Source organism: Aulostomus chinensis, chromosome 9, assembly GCF_037954235.1.
Source record: "Aulostomus chinensis isolate RoL2024-O1b breed Wild chromosome 9, RoL_Achi_v1.0, whole genome shotgun sequence".
Lineage (NCBI taxonomy): Eukaryota > Metazoa > Chordata > Actinopteri > Syngnathiformes > Aulostomidae > Aulostomus > Aulostomus chinensis.
The window spans coordinates 26,187,499-26,215,384 of record NC_141328.1 but is presented as its reverse complement, the minus strand read 5'-3'; the positions used below and the strand labels follow the sequence as shown (position 1 = coordinate 26,215,384).

General features: G+C 43.4%; 2 protein-coding genes across 8 annotated transcripts; one reads left to right on the top strand and one right to left on the bottom strand.

The window, feature by feature from the left end:
• The first annotated feature begins 1,930 nt into the window (after positions 1-1,930).
• Positions 1,931-16,827, top strand: gnai3 (guanine nucleotide binding protein (G protein), alpha inhibiting activity polypeptide 3). Of its 7 annotated transcripts, XR_015117931.1 has the most exons (10): positions 1,931-2,479; positions 9,500-9,542; positions 10,001-10,142; positions 10,483-10,640; positions 11,555-11,683; positions 13,150-13,279; positions 13,378-13,531; positions 14,796-15,003; positions 15,491-15,611; positions 15,716-16,823. XR_015117931.1 is itself a non-coding variant. In XM_086214618.1 (9 exons), exons 1-8 carry the CDS (start codon positions 2,362-2,364, stop codon positions 14,984-14,986), a joined length of 1,065 nt encoding a protein of 354 aa, XP_086070744.1. In that variant the 5' UTR covers positions 1,931-2,361; the 3' UTR covers positions 14,987-15,003; positions 15,491-16,824. The 7 variants fall into 7 exon arrangements, 5 of the variants coding, with proteins under 5 accessions (XP_086070744.1, XP_086070745.1, XP_086070742.1 ...); XM_086214618.1 differs by having other exon boundaries at positions 15,491-16,824; XM_086214619.1 differs by lacking the exon at positions 15,491-15,611 and having other exon boundaries at positions 15,693-16,822.
• A 1,165-nt stretch (positions 16,828-17,992) lies between these two features.
• Positions 17,993-24,678, bottom strand: gnat2 (guanine nucleotide binding protein (G protein), alpha transducing activity polypeptide 2). The gene is made up of 9 exons (XM_086214615.1): positions 24,347-24,678; positions 21,535-21,577; positions 21,028-21,169; positions 20,770-20,927; positions 20,531-20,659; positions 20,320-20,449; positions 20,081-20,234; positions 19,597-19,808; positions 17,993-18,835 (listed from the first exon to the last, which is right to left on the bottom strand). The coding sequence occupies exons 1-8, from the start codon at positions 24,450-24,452 to the stop codon at positions 19,618-19,620; spliced, it is 1,053 nt and encodes a 350-aa protein (XP_086070741.1). The 5' UTR covers positions 24,453-24,678; the 3' UTR covers positions 17,993-18,835; positions 19,597-19,617.
• Positions 24,679-27,886: the final 3,208 nt, after the last annotated feature.

The window sequence follows — 27,886 nt, the reverse complement described above, 5'->3', positions numbered from 1 at the left end:
CTACAGAAAATTAGGAACTCCAAACAAATTTATTCTGTTTTGTTATTAAAGTGATTCTTCACCAAAAAGTGTATTTTCCATTTCAAGTACTCACAATTAGGTGTCTGGAGCTCACATGCATTGTCCCCCCCTCTGAATCACTTCCTTGTGGCTCAAGAATGCAGAAAGAGCCAGCCATGTGTATTTAGCTTGAAGCCAGTGGTGGCCGATGGCTAACAGCAGCTACAGCAACCAAAATAACAGCAGTTCCACCAGAAAACATCCGTTTACGAACTCTTGATGGCATCATCCGGTACGCTCAGTAACACGCAAAATCTTTGATTTGCTGTCAGAGAAAGCTGACGAGTTCCCACCAAGAACCAGCTGGTACTTGTTCTGTTCACGGTGGTACAAACCAGCCATGTTCAAGTTTGTGTGTTTTCAGCTCTGTGGATTACTGAGCATGTAACAGGATAGAGAGGGTGTGGATTATACCGGATTACTGTAAACTGACATTTTTGCTGTTGTTTCATCACTGTAGCCATTTGGTTGTGTTTTTTGTTGTTGTTGTTGTTGTTTTTCAGCTGTCAGTCACAGTTAGCTTCAGGCTAATTATACATGGCTGGCTCTTTCTACATTCTGGCGTTAGAAAAGAAGTGATGCAGGAGGGGAAAAAACATTTTTGTGAGTAACTGAAAGGCAAAAAAAAAAAAAACCCACCTTTTTGGGTGAGTGACCTGGTATCTATGACCCGAGTGTTACCATCCTCCTGATCTGAGCACGGTTTTAAACTAGTTTCTCCTTGACTTTGTTACCTTGTTTAACTTAAAGATATCAGGAAGAAACTAGACCTTAGTGCTTTCCTCCTATCTCGATGATCACATCCTCACTGTGTAAGTACTTTAAATACATCCGACGGCAGTGTGAGAGTGGTGGTTCTTAGCAGGAGCGTCAGGGAGGAGAGATGGAGCTGAGGCAGGTCTCTTAGCAACTAAATACTGACATCTAGTGGTAGAATGAAGTAGCAGCACGACAGCAGTTATTTATGGAGGCGTGCGGCCGGGCTTTACTGGCATTTGACAAGGGGGAGCCAAAGCCTCCTCAGCTGTTGGATTTTGAATTCAAATTAGTTTGAATTTACGCAATCTTTGTCAATTGTAGGGGTGCCCCTGATTATATTGGAAAAGCAATTATACATTTCTATGTTTTCTGAGGCTGGACTGCCAGAGTCGTCCCTCAGTATTCGTTCCCACCACTTGAACGCGGCCTTTTCTCCTCCGCCTCTATAAATTTTACTGCCAAGTTTGATGAGGAGTGTTTTCAGAGCCCAGGACACCGAGAACTGATTTGATAACGCAGTCATGACCAAGACACAATGTCACAAGAATATCACAGTGTCTATGATGGGAAATATTATGAGTTACCATCGGTGGTTGCCACTGCCACAGAGCGTGCTTCAGAAAGCTGTGTCAGACCACGTGGCTGTCAGGGTTGAGAGGTACCTGGCTGATTACAACATCTGTTTCCAAACGTCATTCCAAAAATAAAGAAAAAAAAAAGGAGAAATGAATGAATTAAACTCTCCCATTCTAGCACCGACATCAGATCATCTTTTTTGAAAACATATTTGGTTTTGTTTGTTCGGAGACGGTCAACAAAACCCATGTCATTGAATTCTAATTAATGATCACCAGCAACTTGGTAATTATACCAAGGAGGAGCTGTGACCTCTTGACAGGGGTATATTTGTTTGGAACTACAACCTGCAGTTGTGTTACAAATCCACCGGGGGGCGCGACACACCGCACTAACTCAGCTTTCAGGCAGTGAAAGTGTCCGCAGAACCACAGCGCACTTAAGTTGTAAATTCATGGATTTGCGCCCACATTTGCGCCATATTTGGGCTGCACGCAGACTTGAATCACATAGGCGATGGTTTCCAAGTGAACTACATTTCCCGTCAGGCCAATTTCTCTTTCCTTTCTCTCTTTTATCCAGCACCGTTGTCTTCTCGTGCAGCTGGGTCAGCCGGACGGAGGCGTGACCGCGCAGCAGCGGCTCTCCGGCAGGGACGCGTCGGTCCGTGGCTCTCAGCTTCCGCACGTTTCCGCTGCAGAGACCGGATCAGGCGCCGCAAGTTCAGACAGACAGAAGCTCGTTTTCATCCCGTGTGACGATGGACCTTCACTAAACGTTTACTTTTACTTAGCATACGTAGGAGTTTGGACGGTCAGCATCAGACAGGGGAAGGGGGTTTGCCGGACTGGCGACGCCTTCTCTCCCTTTCCTCCCGGGCTGAGAACCGAGCGGGCTTGTCCCCCCCCCCTCCAATGCGCTGCTGAAACAACCCCGCACACGCTTAGAAGTTGTCAGAGAGCAAGAATGGGCTGCACCATCAGCGCCGAGGACAAATTAGCCGTGGAGAGGAGTAAAATGATTGATAAAAACCTGCGGGAGGACAGAGAGAAGTCCTCCAGGGAGGTCAAACTGCTGCTGCTCGGTAGGAACTTTTACTTGCTTTCCTGCGAATGCTTCAGTTGGTTGTATCATCACTTCAACTCTCCATTTCTCCTCTGGCAGAGGTTGAAGAATTAAACCAGATGTTGGTGAGAGTTGTTGCTGCAGCTCTGTACTCCCCACAGCTGCAGGGAAATCGGATTTTTGTTTTTTTTTTCAGGGTTAAATCAAACTAGAAATAAAAATTTAAAAAAAGCTTTTATGTGTGTTTTAGCTTGAGATGTGAGGTAAGAATTCAACATTCTTTCCAAATTCAGTGCGGGGACCTAAATGTGCTGAAATTATTGTACATGGAGATTTCGTCTAGGCGGGTTCTCAGCTTCAGTTCTGCGGCTGCTGCTTATTTTCTCATGATTTTTATCTCAGAAAATAACAAGAAAGACAAATTTTCCTCCTTGCATTCACTTGATGAAACATTTAAAGGCCAATTATTTGTTTCTGCTGCTTTCCATGGCAGAGGAAAAGCTGCAAATCACGTTTGGATTTTTTTTTTTTTTTTTTTTTTTAAAGGAAGGCGGTGAACGTAAATCTATCAAAACTGGTCCGTCAGCGTAGGGATGGAGCAACAAGTTGTTTCAGCTCTGCTGATTTTGAAAGAGAGCAGTGGTGGTCATCAACATTGCTCAGTTTGCTGTGTGAAATATTTGACAGTTTGAAAAGGTTTTTTTTTTTTTTTAATCATTTTTGGAACGTTTCAGTTGATTCCTCGTAGTTCAGTTTCACTGGAATAAAACTTTGCTGACGTGAGTGAATTCCTGGGTCAGTTTGTGCACCAACTGTCCTCATTCCAGCTTCTCTCATGCCAGCATTGACGCTGACTCTGTAAATGTTGCTTGTGCGTTTACACACACTGACACACACACACACACACACACACACACGTGCACTGCAACCCACATTTTTACAACCTCTGCGCCCTTGTAGGATGTCTGAGCTGGGCAGCTGATGAAACAACAGAAACTAAACGTACGCTCTGAGAAGGGGCCGGGGATGTCTGCTGAGAGATGAGTCAGACTCAGCACCTCGTGACCCCGCTGTTGGATTGACACATCCGTGTGCGAGTGCACGTGAGAGCAGCAGCGGTGTGTTCGTCTGCAGGGTTGACCGATCCCGTCACTGACTCCAGCTCATCACTCCGAGTCATACGTGGTAAAAGCAGGAACCAGAAAGGCGGTATAATCAGCTGAGCCGAGGGCGCCGCTGCAGTTGGTGATGGTAACTGCCTAGAGCTGCCGAACCAGACAAGAATTCAGCTGAGGGGGCTTTTAGAGCTCTAGCCTATCACTCCAAGACCGTAAGGACTCTAACTTCAGTATGTGTATCCGGACGGACAAGAGACACTCAGTTTAACAGCCCCTTTTTTAGTTTCCATCATTCAAAAACGCAGGAGCATAACGGGCCGTCAGAGGTCACTGACGAGGGTCACCGAGCAAAATGCGTGTCCGTCTGTTAGAAAGTAACGTTGTGGGAAAGAAGAAACAATTGTGTGCGAGAACGACTTAGACAAATTTTTTTTTTTAGACGAGGTTAACGCGTCCTCCACCTCTGTAAGGGCGATGTCACCGATCGTAGCCTCTGAAGAGGCACGTCTGCCCTGCGATTCAGATCCGCTCTCCTCAGCCCATGCAGCATGCCTCCAACAGCACTGATCCTAAAAATAACAACAATAATCCTCATCAGGCTGCTTGTTTCTGCCGGGCAAGTGCACCAAAAGTATCACCTCCACGGTTGAGGTAAATAGAATCAGAATCCAAATTGTTGTGGTGGGAAGTTGCGTTGCCAACACGAGAGCGTGTCTTTTCCATTGTAGCCTTCCCTGCCTTCTCTAAAAAAAACAAAAACAAAACTTTAAGAAATGGTTATTAAGTTAAAACATGTAACTGCTCACCAACATGTCGGTTGGAGGAAAAAGTATCAGAAAAAAAGTTAAATAAAGGTTTTGCGCCTTTAGCTAAGTCGGCTATGAAAAATTTAAAATGCAGTTCAGGACGTGGAAACGTTCTCGTCATAAATGATACAACAAAGATTGGTAACTTTCCATAGAACTCAGGGTTCTGTTTTTTGTTTTTGTTTTTTTCTGGAACATGATGTCATACAACCTGATTAGTCAGAAACAAGTTATCCAAATTGATGAGATTAGCACACACTTCATTAAAATGGATGAGTCTGAGTGCAGGTGCACCAGTTAAATTAGTCAGTCGTTCTCAGCCGTTACCGTGAGGAGGAACTATCGATACACGCTTTTCCTAACACACACCAGAGCGGAGTGACCACGTGACGTACGGCGGCGGCTCAACGAGTCACGTCGCCTCAACAGGTCCCGTGGCGAGGCCGACGTGTGTTAGTAAAAGAATTCGTCGTGGTGGGTCAAAAGAACCAAAGGGATAAACTCATTTCCAAGAAGCACTGGCAGCATTTTCAGCGTCACACCAATGTTCATCCAGATTAACTCGATTTCTACCTCCAAATATGGGATTTGTTTAGTTTCCTCGCCCATAGTCACTGTATTTGTATCCTGGTTCACATTTATGTCAGAGGCATCAAGTTTACTTCCAACCATTCCAGAGCCACCGGTGCCCGTGACGGTGCTGCTGTGATTTCGATCTGGTCACTTCCTCTGCTCTGTTCATAGATTACAGCGTCATTGTTGCGTGGAAGACGAGCTATTGTGGTCCGTTGAGCCCCGAGTGTAACAGCAAAACCTGAAATAGATTTCTCATGAGGTCACATAGATGTGGATGCTGGAACAGCTAAGCAAGGATACGGATGAATCCCACCCCCAGCTAGCTGACCTGGGAGGATTAGCGTCGGGCTGGTGCAGCACTACAATGCTGCGATGAATGGAAACTTTCATTTTCTCCTTCTGACCACAAAGTTGAGGGGGAAGCAGTTTTTCCAGGCAGTGCCCTGAACTCCCTGTGTGTGCAGGGACAAGAGAGTTATGGGGGGAAAAAAAACAAAGAGGAACCGAGCTTTTTGCCTGCTGTTCCGTGTAACAAACCACAAATCTGGAAAGCCAATGAAAACGGTCCCGTTTGACCACGAACAGTGATTCATAACAAATCTGCATTTGAAATTCTTGTTAAATGAGGCTGGGTTTGGAGACTCCTGCATGGGTTTGGATGACTCTGAGAAAGCCTGTTGGTGATCAGGCTTCAGGCAACGCTCGCTAATCAGTTCTGCTGGTCACCAATGGTTTCGTTATGGCTGGGGAGATATAAACGCACTGCGCTCAGCTGAAGAATTCATGGATTGAATACTTTTTTAGCCTTAAACCTCACGGCGGATTCAAGAATTCCTTTGAATGAACCAAATTAAACATGTCTTCATTTCATATTCTTACACTGAGACTTAAGCTGAAGTTCGAATCTATATTTTACAGTCTTGCACCTCCAGACTTTTAAATCCTGATTGTTACTTGGGTTACATTACGCAAGAGAGAGGCTACGCTAACTGCACCAGCTCATTCCAGATGTGCATGGGAATAATACCCGACTGGTTGAGTTTGATGCGTCTAGCTTGCGTTCAGTCACTGTTTTAATAGCTGGACTTCACTCTAGACCCCTCGCACTGCAGACCAGTTCAACTGTTACTCGTTCTGCTGTGAGATTTTTTTAACCATAAAAGTAGAATGCTGAAGCCTAGTGTAGCTTAGCATAGCATAAAGAGCTTGGATGGGATAAGAAAGTAGAGAAATATCTGCTGCCGCAAAGGCTCACGGCTCCAGGTTTATACTTGCTGCACTTTAATGGACGTTGGTCTCTTCATCCGCCACTCAGCTGGAACATGTCACATATTTGTCTTAATGGGGAAACTAGATAATGTTTGTAGAACCTCCCCAGAGCCTACACAAGCTATTTTCATGTGCATGACATCATCTCGAAGTTAAGTGTACAGGAAGGAGAAAACGTTGACCCGTCGAGAGTAGAAGTCTGATGGGGATCATCGCAGGAGTATTTCCTGACTGTTGGTCCTGTGGAGCCAAAATGTACTGCATTATTTACTCATCTGAAAACTTGCAGCTGTATTCTTGCCAGTCTGTTTAAAGATACTGTACTTGGATGTATTTGGAGTTCAGGTATCAGTGCGTTGATTTGATTTGACTATTTATTTTTCTGAGAAATTGTTACTTTTACTCTTTATTAAACCCAAACGTCTTCACTTTCTCCCTTATTACGTTTTTTTTTTGTTTTTGTTTTTTAAATTGAGCTCTTAATTTTTAATGCATTGGAGCAGATTTGTCGATTGTTACTTTAGCGTGACTGCGCGCCTTCCAGCGATCTGCAGATTCGCTCTGACTCTGACCAAATCTGCATGTACACATAAATCATGCACCCAGAGGAATTCTTTTCTTCAATTTATAACCCTTAGCCACAGAGCACCGATTGGGAGTCTAACCGTAGCGCTCACTTGTGGTTCACTTCGTTTCTGCATGAAAGCAGCCAGTTGAAATGTCCTGATGTAGACATGGAGTGCATTCTCTTGCCTGCTCCTTGACGGTGAATCGACACACGTGTATCTTCTCGATCGAAGTATTTTGTGGCACAAGTATCTGCTTCTGCTTAAGTCATGAATGTGTATAATTCTGCCAATGCCACCTATGCAGACTAAACCGTAACTGCTACCACATTCATTTTTGTATGATGAGGGACACGCACACACACACACAAAAAAAAAACCCTCTCTCTTCCGAGAGGCTCTAAATTATTTGTCTGTGGTGACAAATATGGTAAATGCAGCTGAACAAGCCCAGTTGCCCTCCTGATCTCCGTTAACAGAAGAGTTTACAGGGCTGTGGGAGGTTCTTCCCATCACTAATGGAGCACCATGCACAAGTCCTTCTGCTTAGAAAGTTACGTTGCGTAGTAGAAAACTACTTTGCGGACGTTGTGGCCAAAAATGATGTTTGAAGACTGAAAATTTCCCTTCATGTCAATGTAAAAACCCATCCACACTTATTAAGGCATGTGACAGCACTCTCAAAAGATACTGCTGTATGTTTCTGACATAGTTTATACAATTATAGTTACTATTTAAAATCCTCAGAGTGCCACCTACTGTTGTCCCCCCGTGTAAAAGTCCAGAGGTCTAGAAGGTACTAATATTTGTCGTTGGACATGTTTCCCACCCCTCCATGAATTACATTTGTGTAGTGGAGGTTCCCAGAGCACTTTTGAAATCAGATTTTTCAGTGAGCATCGAGAACATTTTAACTTTCACCCACGAGTGTGAAAACAACCTTCTCCTCTTCCATCACTCTGTACGGTGAAGCACAAACATTCAACTGTGGGAACAAGAAGAAAAACTCATCCATGACTGGAGGGGGACTTGGATGTAGCGTACCCACTCGGTGGTTCGGATCTGTTCCAAACTTTAATGGGCCTAATTTCCACAGCTTTGCTAAATTTTACAAAAAAAAAATCAGCCCGCCTGGTAGTTTTTTTTTCGTAATCCTGACAGAGTAATGGAACTGAAAATAACCTCCTTTGACCGCTGGTGGAGGATGATATTCATTATTTGCAGCCCTCCATGCTTCCAGTAAACACAGCTGGTTGTGTTTGTGAGGGATCACATCCGTGCCGCCGCTACTGAGACTATTAGCGGTTGTTCTGAGGGGCTGGTACTCCCCTCTAACTGGTGGAGACAAGCAACATCCTGATTATTGGGACGTTCCTTACCCTGGAGTTTCTGTCAAAGGACGAATCTTTATGAGCCAGTTGAGGATATCAGTTTAGTTTTGTTGTGTTTTTTTTTTTTATTCTTGCTACAGTTAGCTCTCACGTTAGCGGGATCAATAGTCTTTCCTCTGTGCTGAGTGACAGTTCATACCAGCTGGACTATGAAAACAGGAATGTTGGCTCCTCTATTTTGGACATTCGCGGTTTGTTTTTGTTGTTTTTCGTTTCGTTTTTTTTTCAGCCGGGGGTTACAGGTTGCTGATGACCCCCCCCCCCCCCCCATAGAGTACGTTGTGTTTTTATAGCCTCTATGCTCTCTCACGCCCAGAACGGCCTGATGGTATGATAATGTCACCAGTGGAAAAACCCTGACTCAGCCAGAAGCGAGACAACTGTTTCCTGTTTGGCTGAATTTTGCAGATGATCTGTAGATGTTCCCCATGTGAAGTAATTGACCCACCCATCATTATGCTACCTTTTATGTCCATTTCACTTGTGCAAACCATCAATTCATCTGCCACAGATCTCATTATGTGACTTTATTGGCTGTGGAACATATTTGTACGTTATTGAGTGTAATTTAGAAAGTACAAGTTTTTTTTTTTAAATTCGCAATAATGCATAGTTTTTGAAATGCTTTTAAGCAATACTTCGCCAAAAAAAATTGTGTTTTATCTTTCAAGTACTCACAAATAAGTGTCTGGGGCTCACAAAGATGTTTTTTTCCACCCTCCTGGGTCACTTTGTGACACCAAAAAGAACCACTCACGTATATCTAGCTTGAAGCTAATGCCAACTGATGGATAACCACAGCAAAACTAAACTTTTTACTCATACTACTAATACACTTTTTACTCTTGTTTGCAGTTGTTCATGATGGCGCCGAACCAGAAGTGCTGTAGTTAATTTTTACTGAGCATTCGGGAGGATTATCCCAGAAGATCAAGTTAAGATCTCGTAAACAGGCGTTTTTGGGCAGCTGCAATTAGCTTCAAGCAAAATATACTGTAGCTAGCTAAAACTGGTGTTCCCGTGGCTGGCTCTTACTGCATTGTGGAAAGGAGGAAAAAAAATGGAGTGGTGCAGGAGAAAAGAAACCACCTTCATGAGCTCAGTTTTATTAAAATTTATTGTGAGAACTTGAAAGTCCAAACACACTTTTTTTGGGGGGGGGGGTGAAGCATTTTGTTAATGAGCTCATCAAACTTCATCTCTGCAGCTCACAACTGAGCAGTTCATGACGGTACACGCTCAGAGTTATGGTCGTAGATGGTGAGATGTTATTTGACTCGTCGCTGAATATAACCGCTATGGCTCTTTTCCAGGTGCTGGGGAATCAGGGAAGAGCACACTCGTCAAGCAGATGAAGTAAGTCGCAGCTTTGATAACGGCACACATGGCATCACACCAAACCACCAACATACCGTGAAAGAGCTTGACGGTTGATACTATTTTTGTTTTATAATGGCACCGGCCTCACGCTGGCTCTCAGCTGCAGGTTAATAGTTTGGGGAGAGCTGTGATCACAAACAGGGTTCATCTTTGTGGAAGCGAGAGTAGCAGACTGGTTTCTGTCTGCTCAGGCGGAGGACGCGTTCAACAAAGGCCAGAGAGGCCGGTCGTAGCCTGGCAGGACCTGAATAGATCCCCCAGTTCCCACATTAGACATGCTGCATGCTCTCCGGAGCTGGAATTCCAGCACTAATGACCGTGCTGCAAGATGGAATTTTAGCAAATCCGTTATTTGTCCCACTTTTTTTTTTTTTTTAGATGAAACTTTCAAGTATTTATCTGACCCCTAAACGCCTCTTTGTGTGCCACGCTAGAATCATTCATGAAGATGGCTACACAGAAGACGAGTGCAACCAGTACAAAGTGGTGGTGTACAGCAACACCATCCAGTCCATCATGGCCATCATCAGAGCGATGGGTCGGCTAAAAATCGACTTTGGGGATGCTGCACGGGTGGTGAGCGGAATCCTTCACACACACACTCTGACACTGTCTGAAAAAAAGCACTTCTACCGCTAACGTGACTTTCACACCAGTTTCTGACGGACACTTTCTTACCATAAAGATTATAATCCAGTTCAACACATTGAAAATTAGAATTCACGTCACAAGACTGTGGTGTTTGCTTCTTGGAATTCTCACAACATGAAAATATATCCAATTTCCATACGTTAGCAATAGTTTTACAACACAAAACTGCAACCGGGAGATTTCCTCCTTTCAGTCGTTGCCATCATGTCATTGATGTTAAGTACAAGAAGGAAAAAAAAAGATAATATAATTTAATTGTTGCCAGGACGACGCCCGGCAGCTCTTTGCCCTGGCGAGCACAGCAGAGGAAGGGGTGATGTCTGCAGAGCTGACTGGAGTGATTCAGAGGCTGTGGAAGGACGGCGGCGTTCAGGCTTGCTTCGATCGATCGCGAGAGTATCAGCTCAATGACTCGGCTGCATAGTGAGTACGCTTGACTCGGCGGATGGATACCAGAACACATGCCTGCACAGGACGAAGGCTTTCTGTCCCCCGTCTCTTAGGTTGTAATCAGTGAACAACAAAATCTACACATGTGAATGTTGTTTTACGTAAATCTTTCCTAATAATAACTTTCTTGGTAAATGTATTTCCGCCTTCTGGGAATTCTGTGAGGAAGTGAATCTGCTCGGTTGATTCATAGAGAGGTTTTACTTTCACTATCACTATTTCCGTTTATTTATTTCAAATTTTACTCATCTGTAGTCAGACAACTTTAGCTAGGAAAACAGACAGCTGTAAAAATACTTCTATCCAGTTGTCAGTTCATTTTTTTGATCGCCATTCGGGGGACAAAACTGTCTGATTACCTGGTAAAAACAAATCAATTTTTAGTAAACGGCCATTTTGTTCAGCCAGGTTGCTGTGTTTCTGCTGTGTTTCTGCTGTGTTTCTGCTGTGTTTCTGCAGGGTTTCTACCAGGTTCACCCTGAGACAGAGGTAGCTCAGTGTGAAGGACATGATCTTTGTTTTGCAAACAGATGATGTGTCCTGGCTCCCTTTGCACTACAAGACATGGCTAGAACCAGTGGAGTTAGTCTGTTTTCACTCAACTCAACATGAGCCAGTGTTTATCACCCACCAAAATAAGAGCCCATATTTAGTATCATCCTGTCCCCGCTGAATAAGTCCTACAAATATCATTTTGACGCTCTACTGTATTTTGACGTCTTTGTAAATCTGGAAAGCTGCTGGATAACTTCGGTCTGGGTTTTAAAAAAAAAAAAAGAAGAATGTTATGTGTCTGTGAAGGACTTATTAGGATTTTAGTGCTGCGGTGTGATGTATGCATGGGATCTAGCGCCATTTTTCATCCGCCTATGTGCTCTGTGTCTCAGCTACCTGAATGACTTGGACAGGATCTGTCAGCAAGACTACGTCCCGACCCAGCAGGACGTGCTGCGTACGCGCGTGAAGACCACCGGCATCGTAGAGACTCAGTTCACCATTAAAGATTTCTTCTTCAAGTTAGTAAAGTCGTGACGTCATGGATGTGTAAAGAGAACCAACTGGATACGGCATGAGGTCCTCTGCACTGCGAGGCCAGGGGAGCAAGCGCACCTGAAGCCTCTGCTGGTTTGGGCCTCAGCTCACTTAAAAGGGGGTGAAATGATCGACTCCGGCAGCTCCTCTGCACTTTGAAGTTGCACGTGCTTGTAATTCTGCAGTTTGGCCACTGTGTAAAATTGCCTTCAAAGTGCGGCGAAATTCCATGGGGAATTTTTGGGTCCTTTTTTTTGTCCCGTAAAAATAACTTCTAAAGCCTTGCTGCGATGGCCTGAGCTGGCTGAGTTGCCATATGGGTTGGCAGTGTGATAACCTCCTTTACAGACAAACACAGTGTTTCCCAGCCTGAGGGTCTTGACACTCCTAAGGGCTCACAAGGTGCAGGATTAAAACATAAACAAAACAAAACAAAAACCTTCACACGGAACTGTTTATTTTGACTTTGCGGCTCGTGGCTTCTCTCTGCTTTATTTGTTTGCACTCTGATAAAATTCTGGGTTGTTTTCCTCCTCCAGGCATTAAAAACTTTACTGATGTGTTCCTCTAAATTAACTGTGAACAAAAAAAAAAATCATTAGCGAGCACAAATTAAGTGTAGCACAATGCAAACAGCACGCAGCTGCAGAGTAACAAAAGCGTTTCAGCCGTTACACAGATAACGACCAAGGTGTGGCTCTTTAGAAAAAAACAAAACAATAAATGTTTACTTTGTGTTCAAATGTTCATATTAGTGGAGATTCTGAGTCTGTCAAGCACGTTTTGTGTAAAACCTCCATAGTGTACTGAGCAGTGAATATTCAAGGAGTGTTTCTGGAGCTGATCACTATCACAGTGGGGCTTCTGTGGAACAAGAGCCACACCCACAATTATCTGCGCGGCGCTGAGGAAGGCCGGGGGCTGAAACGCATCCGTTCTTTATTCTCTGGGTGTTGACGGCTCTTATCTCTTCATCAGGGACTTTGGGATCGATACCAGTTTCCTCCAAAGGCATTGTGACATGATGTACTCGTGCCTTTTATTTTAATGTGGAACAAAGAAATGTCGGGCGTTAAATGACGGATAAAGTGATGAGTGCACCTCTCAAATGGGTCCAATGAAAAATCTCCTGAGTAACCGACTAACTCAGTATTACAGAGGAGTTAGTGACATCACAGCGTTTCAGGTCCACCTCCGGTACTCATGAATATCATTAAACATCAGCTGTGACAGTCTCAAGCCGTACTTAAGAATCCACCGTGTGTGTGTGTGTGTCTGTCTGTCTGTCTGTCTGTGTGTGTGTCTATCTGTGTGTGTGTGTGTGTGTGTGTGTGTAATCCCCGAATCGGTGTTGGCGCACGCAGCCTTTCATTCATTTAATCTCTGCCTCCATTTAAGAGCTCAGCCTAGATTGAGGGTCACAGTAAAACAGCTGTTTCTGGTTGCTCAGGTTGTTTGATGTTGGAGGTCAGCGCTCGGAGAGGAAGAAGTGGATTCATTGTTTCGAGGAGGTCACCGCCATCATTTTCTGCGTAGCCCTCAGTGACTACGACCTGGTCCTCGCTGAGGATGAGGAGATGGTAAATTATGGATTCTGCCTTGAATCTGTTTGCTCTGCTGGGTTTTAACGTTTGCCGTTGTTCGAGGCGTTAACTTGTCTGCTTTGCTCCTCCTTCAGAACCGGATGCAGGAGAGCATGAAGCTTTTCGACTCCATTTGCAACAACAAGTGGTTCAGGAACACCGCCATTATCCTCTTCCTCAACAAGAAGGACCTGTTTGAGGAGAAGGTCAGCAGGAGTCCACTCACCATCTGCTACCCCAGCTACACCGGTGAGACGAACAGACTAACGCTGAGACACCTGATCAACGTCAGAATCAAAATCCATAAACTCAGCAGACGCAAGAGCCAACCCTAATGATAAAACTGCTCGGCGCTCATCCAGAGGTTCAGCTTCCACGCGTGAACCGCAATTTTTCAGTTCCACTGTGAAAGTACAGACGAGGGCAGAGAAACTAGCACGACTGAAAATGAAGGCAGAATGCAATAGCGACCGTTTTCATTCATGTTAATTTGATTTATTCGTTTCAGCTCAGTGTGAGCGTCTCTGCATTTTACCGTCGGTTGCTGGCGACGTTTCTCTTCTCATCAATGTAAGAAAGTAACCGCTCGTTGTTGAACCATCGCTCCTCTAAAAACTTTATCATCCGCAAGGGGGAAATCTATTTTTATAGCACTGTACTCTTAAGACAAATATGACTTCAGTTTAAGACAAGAATGAAAAGATTACACACAGCAGACGGTGCACTCTGGCCTCAGACCAGCTCAGCAGGGACTCTTTTACACAGGTTTTTTTGTTTGTTTGTTTATTTGTTTATTGGTTTATTGAAGTTGTGAAACTGTGTTTTAGCAATTTTTATGTGCTGCTGTCGGCTTTGTTGTCTTATTTTCGCGTGTGAATCTGAGAAAATCCACTGCACGCAAGAAGTGTCTTCTGGGTAAAAAAAATGTGATCTTTTGATGTTTGTGTGTGTGTGTGTGTGTGTGTGTGTGTGTGTGTGTGTGTGTGCGCACTAGTGTAGCTACATTTGTGAGGCCCGATTTTGAGATTCAAATCATTTTTGGCGAGTGAGGTCAGCGCTTACTTCCTAAATACACATTTAAAGGGCAGTTTTTAGCTCGAGATTTGGTTTTGGGGTTTAGGGTTAGTGTGTGTGTGTGTGTGTGTGTGTGTGGGTGGGTGGGTGTGGGTGTGCTTTGAATACAAAATTCTCAACTCATCATGTGCAGACTTGACCCAGTGGCCTTTCTTCTAATCAGACAAAGGTTTTGCATCGAGCCTGTCGATCGTCACGTTCTCTGAACCGCAGCCTCACTCAACAGCTTTTGTTCGACACAGTTTGGGTTTTTTCCCACCGATGTTGTTCAAGTGTCGTGACAGATTCTGGTGTTGGTGACTATTCATGGACCTGAAATAACATGTAGTTGTTGTTTTTTTTTATATTCAAATGATTATTACTTAAAGTGTCTTTACACAGCGTCAGCGTCAAAATTCAGTGTTGAGAATAAAGCACTTGTCTGCTCCCTTGTCTGCAGGCGGACACTCATATGAAGAGACCACCACTTATATCCGGTGCCAGTTTGAAGACTTAAATAAACGGAAGGACATCAAGGACATCTACACCCACTTCACCTGCGCCACCGACACCAAGAACATTCAGTTTGTCTTTGATGCCGTCACCGACGTCATCATCAAGAGCAACCTGACGGATATCGGCCTCTACTGAAGCTCCTGGCACCTTAGGTCAGCACATCCAGCCTCACCGCACATTCATACTTGAGCAGGGGATGGCGGCCTGTTGTGGTGGGTGGTACGGGGTCGGCGTTGTACGGTTCTGATGACTTGGAAGTAAAAATACAGAGGTATTCTTCATCTTCGTTGCGGTCGCAGACAAACGGCCATATTTGACTGATTAGATCGCACGTTGCTGCATCAGCACATGCGGGCCTGATCTGGAACCATTTTGGCACGTAAAGCATTGGCAGGTATTGCAGGGGCCAGATTTGACCCAAAATATCAGGCCCTACTTGGGCTTCTGTCATCAGTGAATCAGAAGAATCGGTGTTTGTATAAAGATTTGACCAAAAAAAAAAAAAAAAGAAAGTTTAACTAATCAAACTGATAATAATAATACAAGTGTGACTTTATAGAAACTGTAAATTGGTGATGTTATTGGTAAATCGGCGCCTGCTCGTGTTGTAAAGCTTCAGGTGTGCTTATTTTAACATAGCTGGAAAATATCTGTCAATATATTTGAGGAACGTCCCAAAAACGCAGCTGAACTTCCTGTTGGATCACCAGTGTAACACCACAGTCTGCAGCTGAGTGGATTACATAATCCAGAATAATTGGTAAACATTCCGTGATGGATTCTTTAAGTGACATTTTAAAGGTTTTTTTTTTGTTTTGTTTTGTTTTGGGTTTTTTTTTAGGTTCGTTTTCATTTTCCTTGCAGGTGTCAGAAGGAGGTTCAGGACGTCGTGGCCGGTACGTAAGAGTGTGTTAGCGGGGGCTGAGCAGCACCTCGGCAGACCACTCCCGGGAGATTATGTTTGTGTAAGTAGGTTTTACAGTGCAGAGCAAACCTGGGAGGAGGTTCTTAGTGAGGGCAGCTTGTGATACTACCACTGTGACTTCACCTGGACCCTTGAGACCTTTATGTTTCCGAGGGGCCGACTGGTGAAGGCCCCCTCTGACGTCACATAGACTGAAAAACTATTCCCTTTCACAGTTCAAGTTCTTTCCACTTATTGTGTGTTGCATCTTTCTGTAGCCTTAAGTCTGTGTCACATTGCTTTTGTTGAATATTTGCATTATATTTTATTTTAAAAATGAACTGCAAATATGTAGTGTTTCAACTTTTGAATGTATGAATAACTTAAGAATAGGAATTAGTTTCTTGGTGTATCTAATGTGTACCCTGTTGGGTCCCCTACATCTGTAGAACTCAGCTGCACCACAACATTGTTACATTAACCTTAACTGCAACCCACCGTATTGAACAATATTTTTATACTTGAGACACATAATTACATATCAACTTGTGAAGGGAGATCCTGATTTTTTTTTCCTTTCTTTTTGAAATTATATTTTTAAAATATCATGATATTTTTCTTTTATTTTTTTGGAATAATATGAATGGAGGTCAGTATTGAAGCTCTTTTTTTTTTTGGTTTTTTTTTTTTTGTTCAAGGTAAATTTCAATGCTGTGGGTGCTGGTAAAAAGGCAAAAAGAAGAAGTGTAGTAATGGCTTGATTTTGTTCTATTTGTGTTCTTTTGGTGTAACCAGCACATAATACGAAGGACGTCTGTAGCAATCGTACTGTATCTGTCACCTCTTGCACATAGAAATCAAAGGTTACACGTCGAGCTCACTTTAAATTCCTGCATTAGTCATTGTATTAGTTCATTTAAACATTATTAAATGATGGCACAAAGCTGTCTACCTCTTGTTTGTTTGTTTTTTTGTCATCGCAAACATGAATGCACGACAGAGATTCACAAAAGATTTCTCGTTGTTTTAGACGTAGGGGACAAATCTGTACTGTACGCTTGAAATGCTTCAAAACAGGTCCCAAAAAGTGTGTTTTTACCCAGCACTCTGAAGTTGCTGGGAATCTGCGAGGGCCAACTTCAGTGGACTGCTTATCATCTGTTGACGGCACCCTCCTCCGTCAAGTCCTCGTATTCTGCTTCTTCAGTTCATGAGAGATGGTGTCCAGGGAAGTGTTAGCATACCTCCATCAAAAGTCATCAGACAGTTGAAGTGCAGGATCTTTGCTTTCCAGACATAAATGTCCTCTCATACTAAGTCCGTCATGATCAGTAGCAGTGGGCACTATTCTAGTCTCACTGCTGTGTGAAATCCCTACACCAAGCATTTTGGTCAGCAAAAACTAGTTCTGTCTATGTATTCCGAATGATAAAAATACAGCATGTCGTCATTTTAAATTGTTGCTACGTGGTGAACCTAATGCAGGTGGCAGGGATTTGAAGGAAAGTGTTTTCAACAGAGGTATGCCAACGCATCCCAGCCACAAACATTCGCTGTGCTAAGCTAACTAGCGGCCAGCTGTGGGTCTCAGCTCCCCGCTGCAGGACAGTGGAGGGGATCTGTCTTCTTGTCTGGCTGTGGGGAGGATGGACAGTAGATTTCCATCCATCCATCCATCCATTTTCTCCGCTTATCCTGTTAAGGGTCACGGGGGCTAGAGCCTATCCCAGCAGCCCTCAGGCGTGAGGCGGAGTTCACCCTGGACGGGTCGCCAGTTCATCCCAGGGCCAACACATAGAGACAGACAACCATTGGCTCTCATAGTCACGCCTTCGGTCAGTTTAGAGTCTGGATTAACCTGGTCCCCTCTTGATGTCTTTGGACTGTGGGAGGAAGCTGGAGTACCAGAGAGAACCCAGCAGGAACAGGGAGAACATGGAGACTCACACAGAAAGATCCTGTGCTCCAGCCGGGACTCGAACCCGGAACCTTCTTGGTGAGGGCGCCACAGTGCTGACCACTGCACCACTGTGGCGCCTGTGCAGTCGATGTGTTTCCCAAAAAGCTGACATCTCGTGAACTTAACATATGCTGCCATTTCCTGTGTGACAAGAAAAAGGAACTTACACACACACACACACACACACACACAGAACCCTCTACTGTCCCCTGAGTGATGACAGCCACGTTTCCTCTTAATAGGTATGATTTACTGAGTGAAAACACAGAGACAGAAGTGAAGTTAATGCAGCTTTATTTCATGCGTCTACATTTCATAAGAAAGAACAAACTTGGTAGGTTTTCATTCCCTTTTCATAATAAAGCATCACCCCTCTAGTGTTTCCCCCTCTCTCTCTCTCTCTCTCTCTCATATATATTCCATATAGAATTATGAATTATTTAACTTTCAAAATATAATGAATCATCTACTTTTATGTACAAAGTTTCTCTACCATGTTTGACCTTCAGGAATTTATTCATCACATTAAAATGTTAAATGAATGGAATACATTAACTCTATTTAGATTAGATACATGTACAATTTGGTTTGTAATCCGGACACACTGCAAGTATATCTGAGATACTTGCTCGGCAACTTTTTACAGTTTAAATATCAAGACCATAGAGACTACTGTACACAAAAACAAGGATGCAATGAAGCTATTCAAAATATTAATATTTTCTCCCAGATTTATTGTTTCATTAATTTGATAGAATTTATTTAAATAGGAAATGTAACTCAATGCAGTAGTCAAAGGAAGCAACAAGGATCAAACAATTTCATCGTCAAACCTTCATACCCGCAGCTTCTGAAGTGAGACAAATTCTGTAACGGGAAAAAAAAAAACCTGTGCGTCCATGACAACAATGTGGTGACTTGATAGTTGTTTTGACCCGGTTGGACATGCGTGGTGATGTTGCGGAGGTGTAATGCTGGAGACGGTGATGGGCTATGACAGTCATGGACCGGGACTTGGCATGGAAGCGATGAACACGACAAACTGAGGATCCTTAGTACGCCATCAGTACACTTCCCAGTTAATGCCAATATGTGAGGGGTTAAAGGAGGAAAGGAAGTTCTGCAAAGGAGAAGGAAAGAACAAATCAACCTTTACTTGCCGAAAACCCATTACATCAACCATTACTCTGTCTTCTGTCGGCATACGTAGACATTTTCCCTCTGTGCATTCATGGATTAAGCTGCACGGCCTGTGTAGTGTAACGATGCGAATACTAGAAACCCTCAGGGGCCCTTGGGAGTCATCCAGGAGGTCCCCAGCAAAGTGAGAAGTTTTGTTTCACTGGTTGAAAGTTTGTGGAATGCCTATCTGCACAGCTGCATTCAGATGTCTTTCACAAGCAGTTAGCTGTAACTTTCCTGCTACTTATTTTATATATATATATATATATATATATATATATATATATATATATAATTTCATGTTAATTTCAGGAGCCTTTCTTTTTTAGGTTTTTTGTTTTTGCGTTAAAAAAAATTGATTATCAAATTTGCAACTAAGACAACTATCAAGAACAAACAAGAGTGATCAGATGTGTGGTTAAATACCCTAGAAAAGTAGCAAGATTGTATGTTTGGTGTGTATTTTTATTGCAGAGGTAAATGTGATGAATCATCAAAAATTTGCTGAATTACGAAAGAATTTGAAGAGAAAAAAAAAAAGACCGGTTTTGTCATTAATTTCCGGATGTATATTTTTTTCTTGTTTGCTGGTCATTTATTCCAAATCTGTTTATGGCTCAGAAACCAAGTGCCTTTGCAAGAAAAATATAGGAATATTAAAAAAATATATATTTAGAACAGTTTTAACACAACAATTACCTCTCGTCACTGTGCGGCTCCTCAGAAAAGACCGCAGTCTTTCAGGTTTTCTTTGATGATGATGTCTGTCACGGCATTGAACACAATCTCGACGTTCCTTGTGTCTGTGGCACAGGTCAAGTGGGAGTAGATTTCCTTCACACCCTTCTTCATGTTCAGCTCCAAGAACTGCGTCTTGATGTAGTTACTGGCGTCATCGTACGTGTTTGGGCCTGAGGAAAGATGTGAAGGTTCATAATTCTTGTTCAAGAAGTCCCTGAACACTTCTGCATGTGTCGATCTCTGAATATAACGACTTGCATCGTGTGATTTCATTAGATGGAGCAACACTGAGGAGCAGGAACAACAAGTTTAAGTCTGCTGACGCCATCTGCTGCTGTCCAGTCATAACTTCCTGGCAGCTGATTGGGTCTGATAATGGACGACCCTGTCGTGATGTCACACTGTACGTTAACTGATAAACCAACAGAGCAGGTGGTTTTACCATCGTAATCAGGGAAGCAGATACTCAGATGGACTTTCTTGATCTTCTCCTCAAAGAGATCCTTCTTGTTGAGGAAAAGCACGATGGAGGTCAGCGCAAAGAACCTGTGGTTGCAGATACTGTTGAATAGATGGAGGGACTCGTGCATGCGGTTCTGAAAGGGTCAGAGAGGGAGACGGTTAGCTCCCGGCGGACATGTCTTCCTCGAACATGGCTTGGTTCTTAGGGTCCTGACTTACCACTTCATCGTCCTCTACGAGCACCATGTCATATGCACTGAGGGCTCCACAAAAGATGATGCAGGTCACACCCTCGAAACAATGGATCCACTTCTTTCTCTCTGACCTCTGGCCTCCCACGTCGAACATCCTGGTCACCACAAAGTCAGATAAAGTCAGTTAGCGTCCGACAGTCGAGGCGAGGCCCCTCGACAACTGCAGAGTCGCTCACCTGAAGTGCAACTCTTTGCAGGAGAACTGTTCTTCAATGATACCAGTTGTTTTGACTCGAGATCGCAGCACATCCTGCTCAGTGGGCAGGTAATCTGGTTTGCAGATTCTGTCCATTTCATTGAGGTAGCTAAAAATAACAGAACAAACAGTCCAGAAATGAGAAATTCTCTAATAATGCATGTTACTTGCACCTTCTGTACACGAGCTGCCAGTTTAGTGTTGTAGTCTTGGACTCACTAGCCAGCAGAGTCGTTGAGTTGGTACTCAGCAGCTCTATCAAACCCGGCCTGCACGCCAGAGTCTCTCCACAGCTTCTTGATGACATCAGCCAGCTCAGTAGGCATTGTGCCTTCTTCGATGGAGTCTGACAAGTTCTGCAGCTTCTGTGCATCCTCCTGTGGTTTCACGTGACAAACAGCCGTCAGCACCAGCACCGAGCAATGATTTACTGTCAGTGAAAACGAAAGTAACATGTTTGGTGTTCATCTATGAGACCTGGGTAGCTGGTGAGCCAAAGTCGATTCCCAGCATCTCCATGCCTCTGATGATAGCCAGAGCAGACTGCAGGATGTTGCCATAGATGATTGATTTAAACTCCAGTTGTTCCTCTTTTGTATAACCTCCTTGATGCAGAATCCTGCAAACAGGTAAAAGAGAATGTTTCAGTTTGAGAAAAAGCTCTGAGATTCTGAGTCCTGAGTGCAGTAAATCCTGAAGTTATGTGTCATTCCAATACTGAAACCCGCTCTGAGATGTAAATGAAATACTCGCAACACATGAGCATAAACTTCTCAGCAAATCCACTGAGTCTCCCTCATCGTCTGCTCACAGTGCCACCCTGTGGTGTGTTTCTGACCTCCCTCTAACTGACTACACAACAAGTGCTGACAAGTCAGCGAGAGCGGATGTTTTTCCTTTGGACATTTTTTTTGACGGTGTGGTCGCTCGCCACTGCCACAGTGTTGATGGAACATATTTCATCACTTCATTATGTTTACTTACTTCATTTGTTTTACAATGGTGCTTTTCCCTGACTCACCAGCACCTGTGGAGAAGGGGGCAGGGCAAAGGTTAACAGCGACATCACATCATGCTTCTCTTTAACATCCCATCACGTGCTTCAAACCTTAAACAGGAGAGGAACGTGCTATGATGATGCCATCAGTTAAAGGAGAGACTTCAGGAAAGATCTCTCCGTTGTAGAGAGAAAATTCTGCTATTCTCCTCTCTACAGTTTTAAGACGCTTACCTTCACGGGAACAAATCTGAGTGGCTTTGAGGCTCGTGGTCATGATCCTCAAGCCTCCTTCTGAACATTTATAACCCTCACAAATAGTCAATCTGTTCATTTCTTGCACTTGGTCAAATTTAAATTGCTTAATAGCATAATGACACATATAAATAAGCATTTGCACAATGGGCAGTCATGAAATCTCAACAAATCAAGGCAGGTATTGCATGCATCATCATGCATCAGGAGGCTACAGGCAGGAGGAGCTGGTGAGGGATGCTGGCGTGAAGCTCTGAAGAGAACAGATTTTAATGTGCCCGTTTTTTTTCTATTATTACACCTCAGTTGCTGCTGGTCTGTGGAAAGGTTCCCTGAAGTGTTGAAGCTTTCATTTCTACATGTCGACATTTATGACTAGCTAAAAGTGCTAATCTACTCACCAAACTTTATGATTTTCCTGCTGAGCTGAGCTATTAGGGTAATTTAGCTCGCCAAAGCTCTTCACGTCAGATCAGAAGCAGTTCATTTTGTAGGTTTGAGCCTTGCTTGGACTGAATCTCGAGTAAGAGGAGAATTATGTTGCTCTGCATCATAGAAGAACAGTTTCTCTGAATTGAATGTGCACAAGCCATATATCGCACACATTTGCATGATGTGAACTGTTTGGCAGGGTTAAGCACAACAGTTTGAAGCGGTGGCTACAGATAGACACTCTTTCAGGCCATCACAAAGCGATCAAAGATGGCCGTCCTGCTGTCACTGGAGCCACATTAAGCTCCATTTATTGTATTGTTTAAAAACTTCAACTCCTTGCTCTCGTGGCTTCAATCAACCAGAAGATTCATCATTAACAGGTGGGAAATGTACAATGAGAGCATCACGCTCAGTCTTCGTCATCTACAGATCTGTAACGCCTCCCTCTCTGGGTCAAGGCCTTACGATGTCTTTACAGGACACCTGAGAACTTCCTGCAGAGGACACCATCGACGGATGGTTCTACAGGTGTCACCAGAGACGACTGACGTGTTTGTGACGGTCAAGGAAACATTCAAACCTCTGCACGTACTCGACCTAACAGAAATAGTGCAAAATGTAGACATTTTCCATCTCGGCTACTAGAGTTTTTTGGAGGTTATGGCTCAGGGTTCTGGGATTTAGGACGGAATATAGTTAATCTCGGTGGCAATTACCATGGCTCTCCAGCACAGGATGCATCGCACCTATCAGTTAATTTAGTGGAGGTAAATGTGAAAAGTCTATGAGACACTTCTTTCAGTTCTCACTTTCTTTTGCAAAATTTTGAGGAGAGCAACAACATATTTACAAAGTGCAATAATCTGGATAGTTTTGAGAGAGCGCAGCAGCACTGATGTCCGTGCTCTGTCTGGATGTTTTTTTTTTTATTATTATTTAATAGTATTTTTCATTAAAAAAAAACAACAACCCAACATCAACAAAGACTGTGCTCTTTTTTCTTTTTCTTTCTTTTCTTTTTCTTTTTTTTTTTTTACAAAATGTCCCTCCCAATTTTTTTTTTCTACCAAAGTGTTTATTTGTTTGTTTTATGTTTAAAGTTGCATTTAGTGAAATGGTCAGAGGATCAGCAGAGGTCCGACCAAGTGGATCTGCACTAAACCAGTTAGCTAATTGGATTGACGTCTCACCACGGTGCTGTGATTCATTTAGACCAGAGGCTGTGATCTTTTAAGCGCTGATGTCCTTCCATAAGAATTGAAAAGTCATTCTTACTTTTATGGTACAGACAAGATGGTGCATGCATTTTTACCGCATTTTTAGAATTAAAAAAAAAATTAGCTGTCGTGTTTTAATATTTGAGAAAAAAAGTTTTCAGGGTTTTGTCTTTGTTTTGTTTTGCTTCTGGGTTGTTTTTCTTTTCTTTTCTTTTTTTTATTTGCCACAGCAATAAAGCGTTCGCCTGGACCAGCTCCAGTCAGCACAGCATTTTAGATTCTACTCTGGCCTGTTTTTGCAGAAGAGGTGGTGTTATATGTTTATTTAGAGAGGAATCCTTCCTCTGTCCCCTGCTCACCATGCAGCCTTTCCTCTCTGCTGCCCTTTAATCTCTCTTGTTCCCTGAACACAAGCTTAGAGGGAAGGGTTTTTACAGGTCATGGTGGAGCCTGTAAACGCTCCCAGCCTGCTGCATCTTACATCTAAGCTGATGTGTCAGAGCAGCTAAAAACCGCCTTGTTTTATACATATGCAGGGCATTCCCTCCACCCTGTCCCTTTCTGATTATTACAGCTTTATAATACTTTCACTTGTCAAATTAATTCTCAGGCTGAAACTTAAAATAAGTTGTTTGCCATCATTGAAAGCTGACTGAAGCCTCCCTTCCGTCGGTGTTTCAGCTGCCCTTTTTGTCCTCCTGTTCCATCTGTTGACTACCAGTCATCCACTCAACTCTGCAGACTTGAGCTCATCTACACTTCATTTTAGTCAGAGAAGGAAAAGGTAGAAATGAAGCACAGAACCTTTTGACGTTATATCCTGCCCTTTTCTGCACCTTGACATCACCTGCACTGTGGGGCAAAAAAGAAAACTCCTCCTGAGTCCACTTACCAAGCAGTAATAGCTTGACTGTTTTCGAGTCCTTATCAGCATCTTCTTGGAGTTGCTTTTCCAACTCCTTGGACTTTTTGTCCTCGGCGCTCGCTCCCGCACCCATGCTTTCTTCCTCCGCAAACTCAAGATCCTCAAGGATAGAAATTTTGACGGTCCTCTGTGAGTAGCTGCAGAGAATCTGGGTGCAGCACTAATCGTGCTGAAAGGCGATTTCCAAGCGGAAGGGGATTGGGAGGGAGGTGCTTGAGCCTTCCTGGCTTCGTTGGCCTCTTTCGATTAGATGATCAGATGGGACCCTCTCAAGGATCAAAATCAATTCAGCAGCTCTGTCCAGCAGAGATCCTCCCTTTAATTCCCTCTGCTTAAAGCCCTGACCTAGGTGATGCCTCTTCCTGATTGGCCAGTCAATCCAATTAGTCTAACAAGGACAGTATGTGAATGATGTAAAAAAAAAAAAAAAGAGAGAGAGAGAAAATAAACACACTGGCATACTTGAGCGTAGTGAGAGTCATTCATATGAAAGACTTTTCTATCGGGAATGTTTGTGATATTTACATTCAGTTCTGCCTGACTCTGTCAGAGGGGCTTTAATTGTATGTGTGACGGTTTTTGAGATGGATGTTTTAAATATTTCGGCACCTCCATTTTACTCAGAATGTCAGAAACATGTTTCCTCGTGATGCAGTTCAGTGCAGCATTAAAACAAAGCTGACGTTTCTGACAGATCCAAGAAAAAAATGAAATGTACACTCTGTAAAAGTATAGGCACACAAAATACTAGGTACGCCCAGGTATAGTTGTACTAGAAGAAGAGGAAAGGTGTAGCCTGCATCTGAAGAAAACAGAAACTACAACTACATGCTGTAAGGACGACAGTGTATTTGTTGTGGGGACATACATGAAACACCCTCACTGGATTCAACCTGATTGTCCTATGAAGTAAATCCATGGTGTGAAATTACTTTTCCCCTGGATATTATATTTGTTACTGATGAGAATCTTGACTTCAGCATCTGTCACATGGACAAGCAGGGAGAGCGGCATTAAGGTCTCATAAACTTCTTACAGCTAAGACCTTTAAGTCCCAGGTGGTGTGGTGCCTGCTAAATAAAGCAACTGTCACTCTTCTGTGCCGATCACTGGGGTGTAAGTGATAACATGTGTGCTTCGATGTGTTTCCCAGGTTACATAATCCGCATGGGATTGAGGGAAATCTTAAAATGGTTCGTGGTCTCTGTTTTGGGGTTTTGAAGAGTGGAGGTGTGACGATGCATGCTGATATCGGATCGGGGGAGCTGATGGCCCGATGTCAGTGGGCCTCGTTAGGTTCCCGCCCTGCATGCTAGAGGAATTATACTGACATACTAAGATTCTAAATCAGTCAGAAGATACCGGGGCCACCGTGTATTTCGGCGACTAATTGCATCACAGTGTTTACAGAGTATCAGTTGTAGTAACGTCCAAAGAGAGAGCATGTGAACATGCAGCACTTAAGAGTTGTCAGAAAGCTTCATATACTATTCTTATCTTACATTCCGTCCATCCATTTTCCTCCGTGTGTCCTGTTAAGGGTATTTTTTTTTTATCTTACATTGTTATCAAATTCATGGAAAGGTTGTACCTGTGTGTAGAAATAACTCATAGTTACTGGGAAATGTGTATTTTTTTCTTGCTATGTTATAGTAATATTCCTTAATCATGCGCATATCGGCGCTGGAAACATTCTAGGAGGCGGAGAACCATTCATAAATATTCTTCCCATCCACTGAAAAATGATCTTTGTGTCACGATCCAGAAGATGACCCACGCCACCCACTGAGGGGAATAAGTTCTATGGCAAACTGAAGTTTACGAGCCTTCAACATTTTTGTTTATGTTGAAGATTTTACTCAGCAAGAGACACCTGAAGCTTTTATAAACTGGCCTGAACCAAATTTTTCCTCCTCTCTGAACACCAGCTGCAGAAATTGGCTCACTAATAGAAAAAAAAGAAGAAAAGATATGATTTTATTGATACAAGTATTTATTGCCTCAAAGATTCTGGGTCCATATGGCCGTGCATGACTAGCTGATTGCATTTCATGGGCGCAGTCCTGCCAGACAAGTCCTGCCATGCAAACCAAACCAAATATCTGAGATTATGTTTCCTGGGTCGAATCGACCCCGACTGTAATTCCTGTCATTTATTTAAAGAACTGGTTGTTTGCTTTCCAAATGTTACGGATAACAAAAAAATCAATTACAAATACCGAGAGGACCTCCCTTTCAGAACTGAGATGTTTAGCGTATAAACAGTAGTACAGTTTCTGTATATCTGCAGCTGCTCCATGAAAAGATTCGATTACACTTTAAACTTGTGTTCTGTTTTGTTCTGCTGGGCTTTGTGTCTTGCATGGTCTTGCTAAACCTCTCAAGGTCAGATTGTCTGCAGTGTTTTGAATATTGAGCACTCCATACTGAAATAAAAGCCACTGAGCCGTCTGACATTTCCAAACTTTGTCACATCTCACAGAATCGACCTGGACGAATGTCTTCCAAGTAAGAGGAGAATCGTGTTGCGTTACATCTCAGAGGAGCAGCATCTTTAGCTGGACAGCGCTGCCATGTGCATCACTCCAACAAGCTATTCTACAAGTAAAGCTACTGCTAAGCCAACCCTGGTTTCGTCGGCGCTCTCTCTGAGTTTAATGACGTTGGAGCTTTTGTGACAGATCTTCTGTCCATCAGCCAGCCAGCCAGACAGTCAGAGGTTCTGTTTAGTGACGTCACTGTCAAATAGGCTCAACAGGCATCGAGAGGATCCTCAGAGACAGGACTTTTGAAAAAGAAAGTGTGAGGGACACGTGAGCGATTGTACACACGATGAAAAAATACATTTTAAAACGTCCTTCAAAGGGTTCGGGTCAAATGTACCCACACGCTTGTGTCGTAAAAGGTAAATATTTCCCACTAAATCCTGACATGAAGTGCAACTGGGGGAGGGAAAAAAAACAACAACTATAAGGTCAAACTTTTTTTCAATTAATTCAGCTTCTTATACACGTGTCCCATTCAGAGTCAGAGCATCAGCGAGCCCTGTCACACTGCCTCACCTCTGCACCGTGTCAAGGCCCAGTTCTGCTTTGAGATACTGAGCATCACACTCACGTCACACTGCCTAAGCATGCAGTGCTAATTGCTGGGGGCCTAGTGCCTCCAAGCAGGCTAATCGCGGCAGCACATCTAGTGATGGCGACCAATCCCATTAGGCAGTGGACAGTGTAGCCCTACTTGTGCTCAGTCCCTGCGCCTCTGATCTGTTGACGAGATTAACCCCAGAGCCTCAGAGCAACCCGCGAGGTGAAGGCTTAAAACAGCACTGTCTTCTTTTTGGGTAGGTGGGTGCTGCGGAGAGCAGGCAAACAAATAGGAGAGATGTTTGTAATGGTGCAGAAAGGCTAATCTTACTTTCTGGCTGATGCTTGATAGCCATCATTGGGAAACACCAACTCATCACACAGATTTTAATGAATGCACTCGAGCTAGGAGTCCTAAACC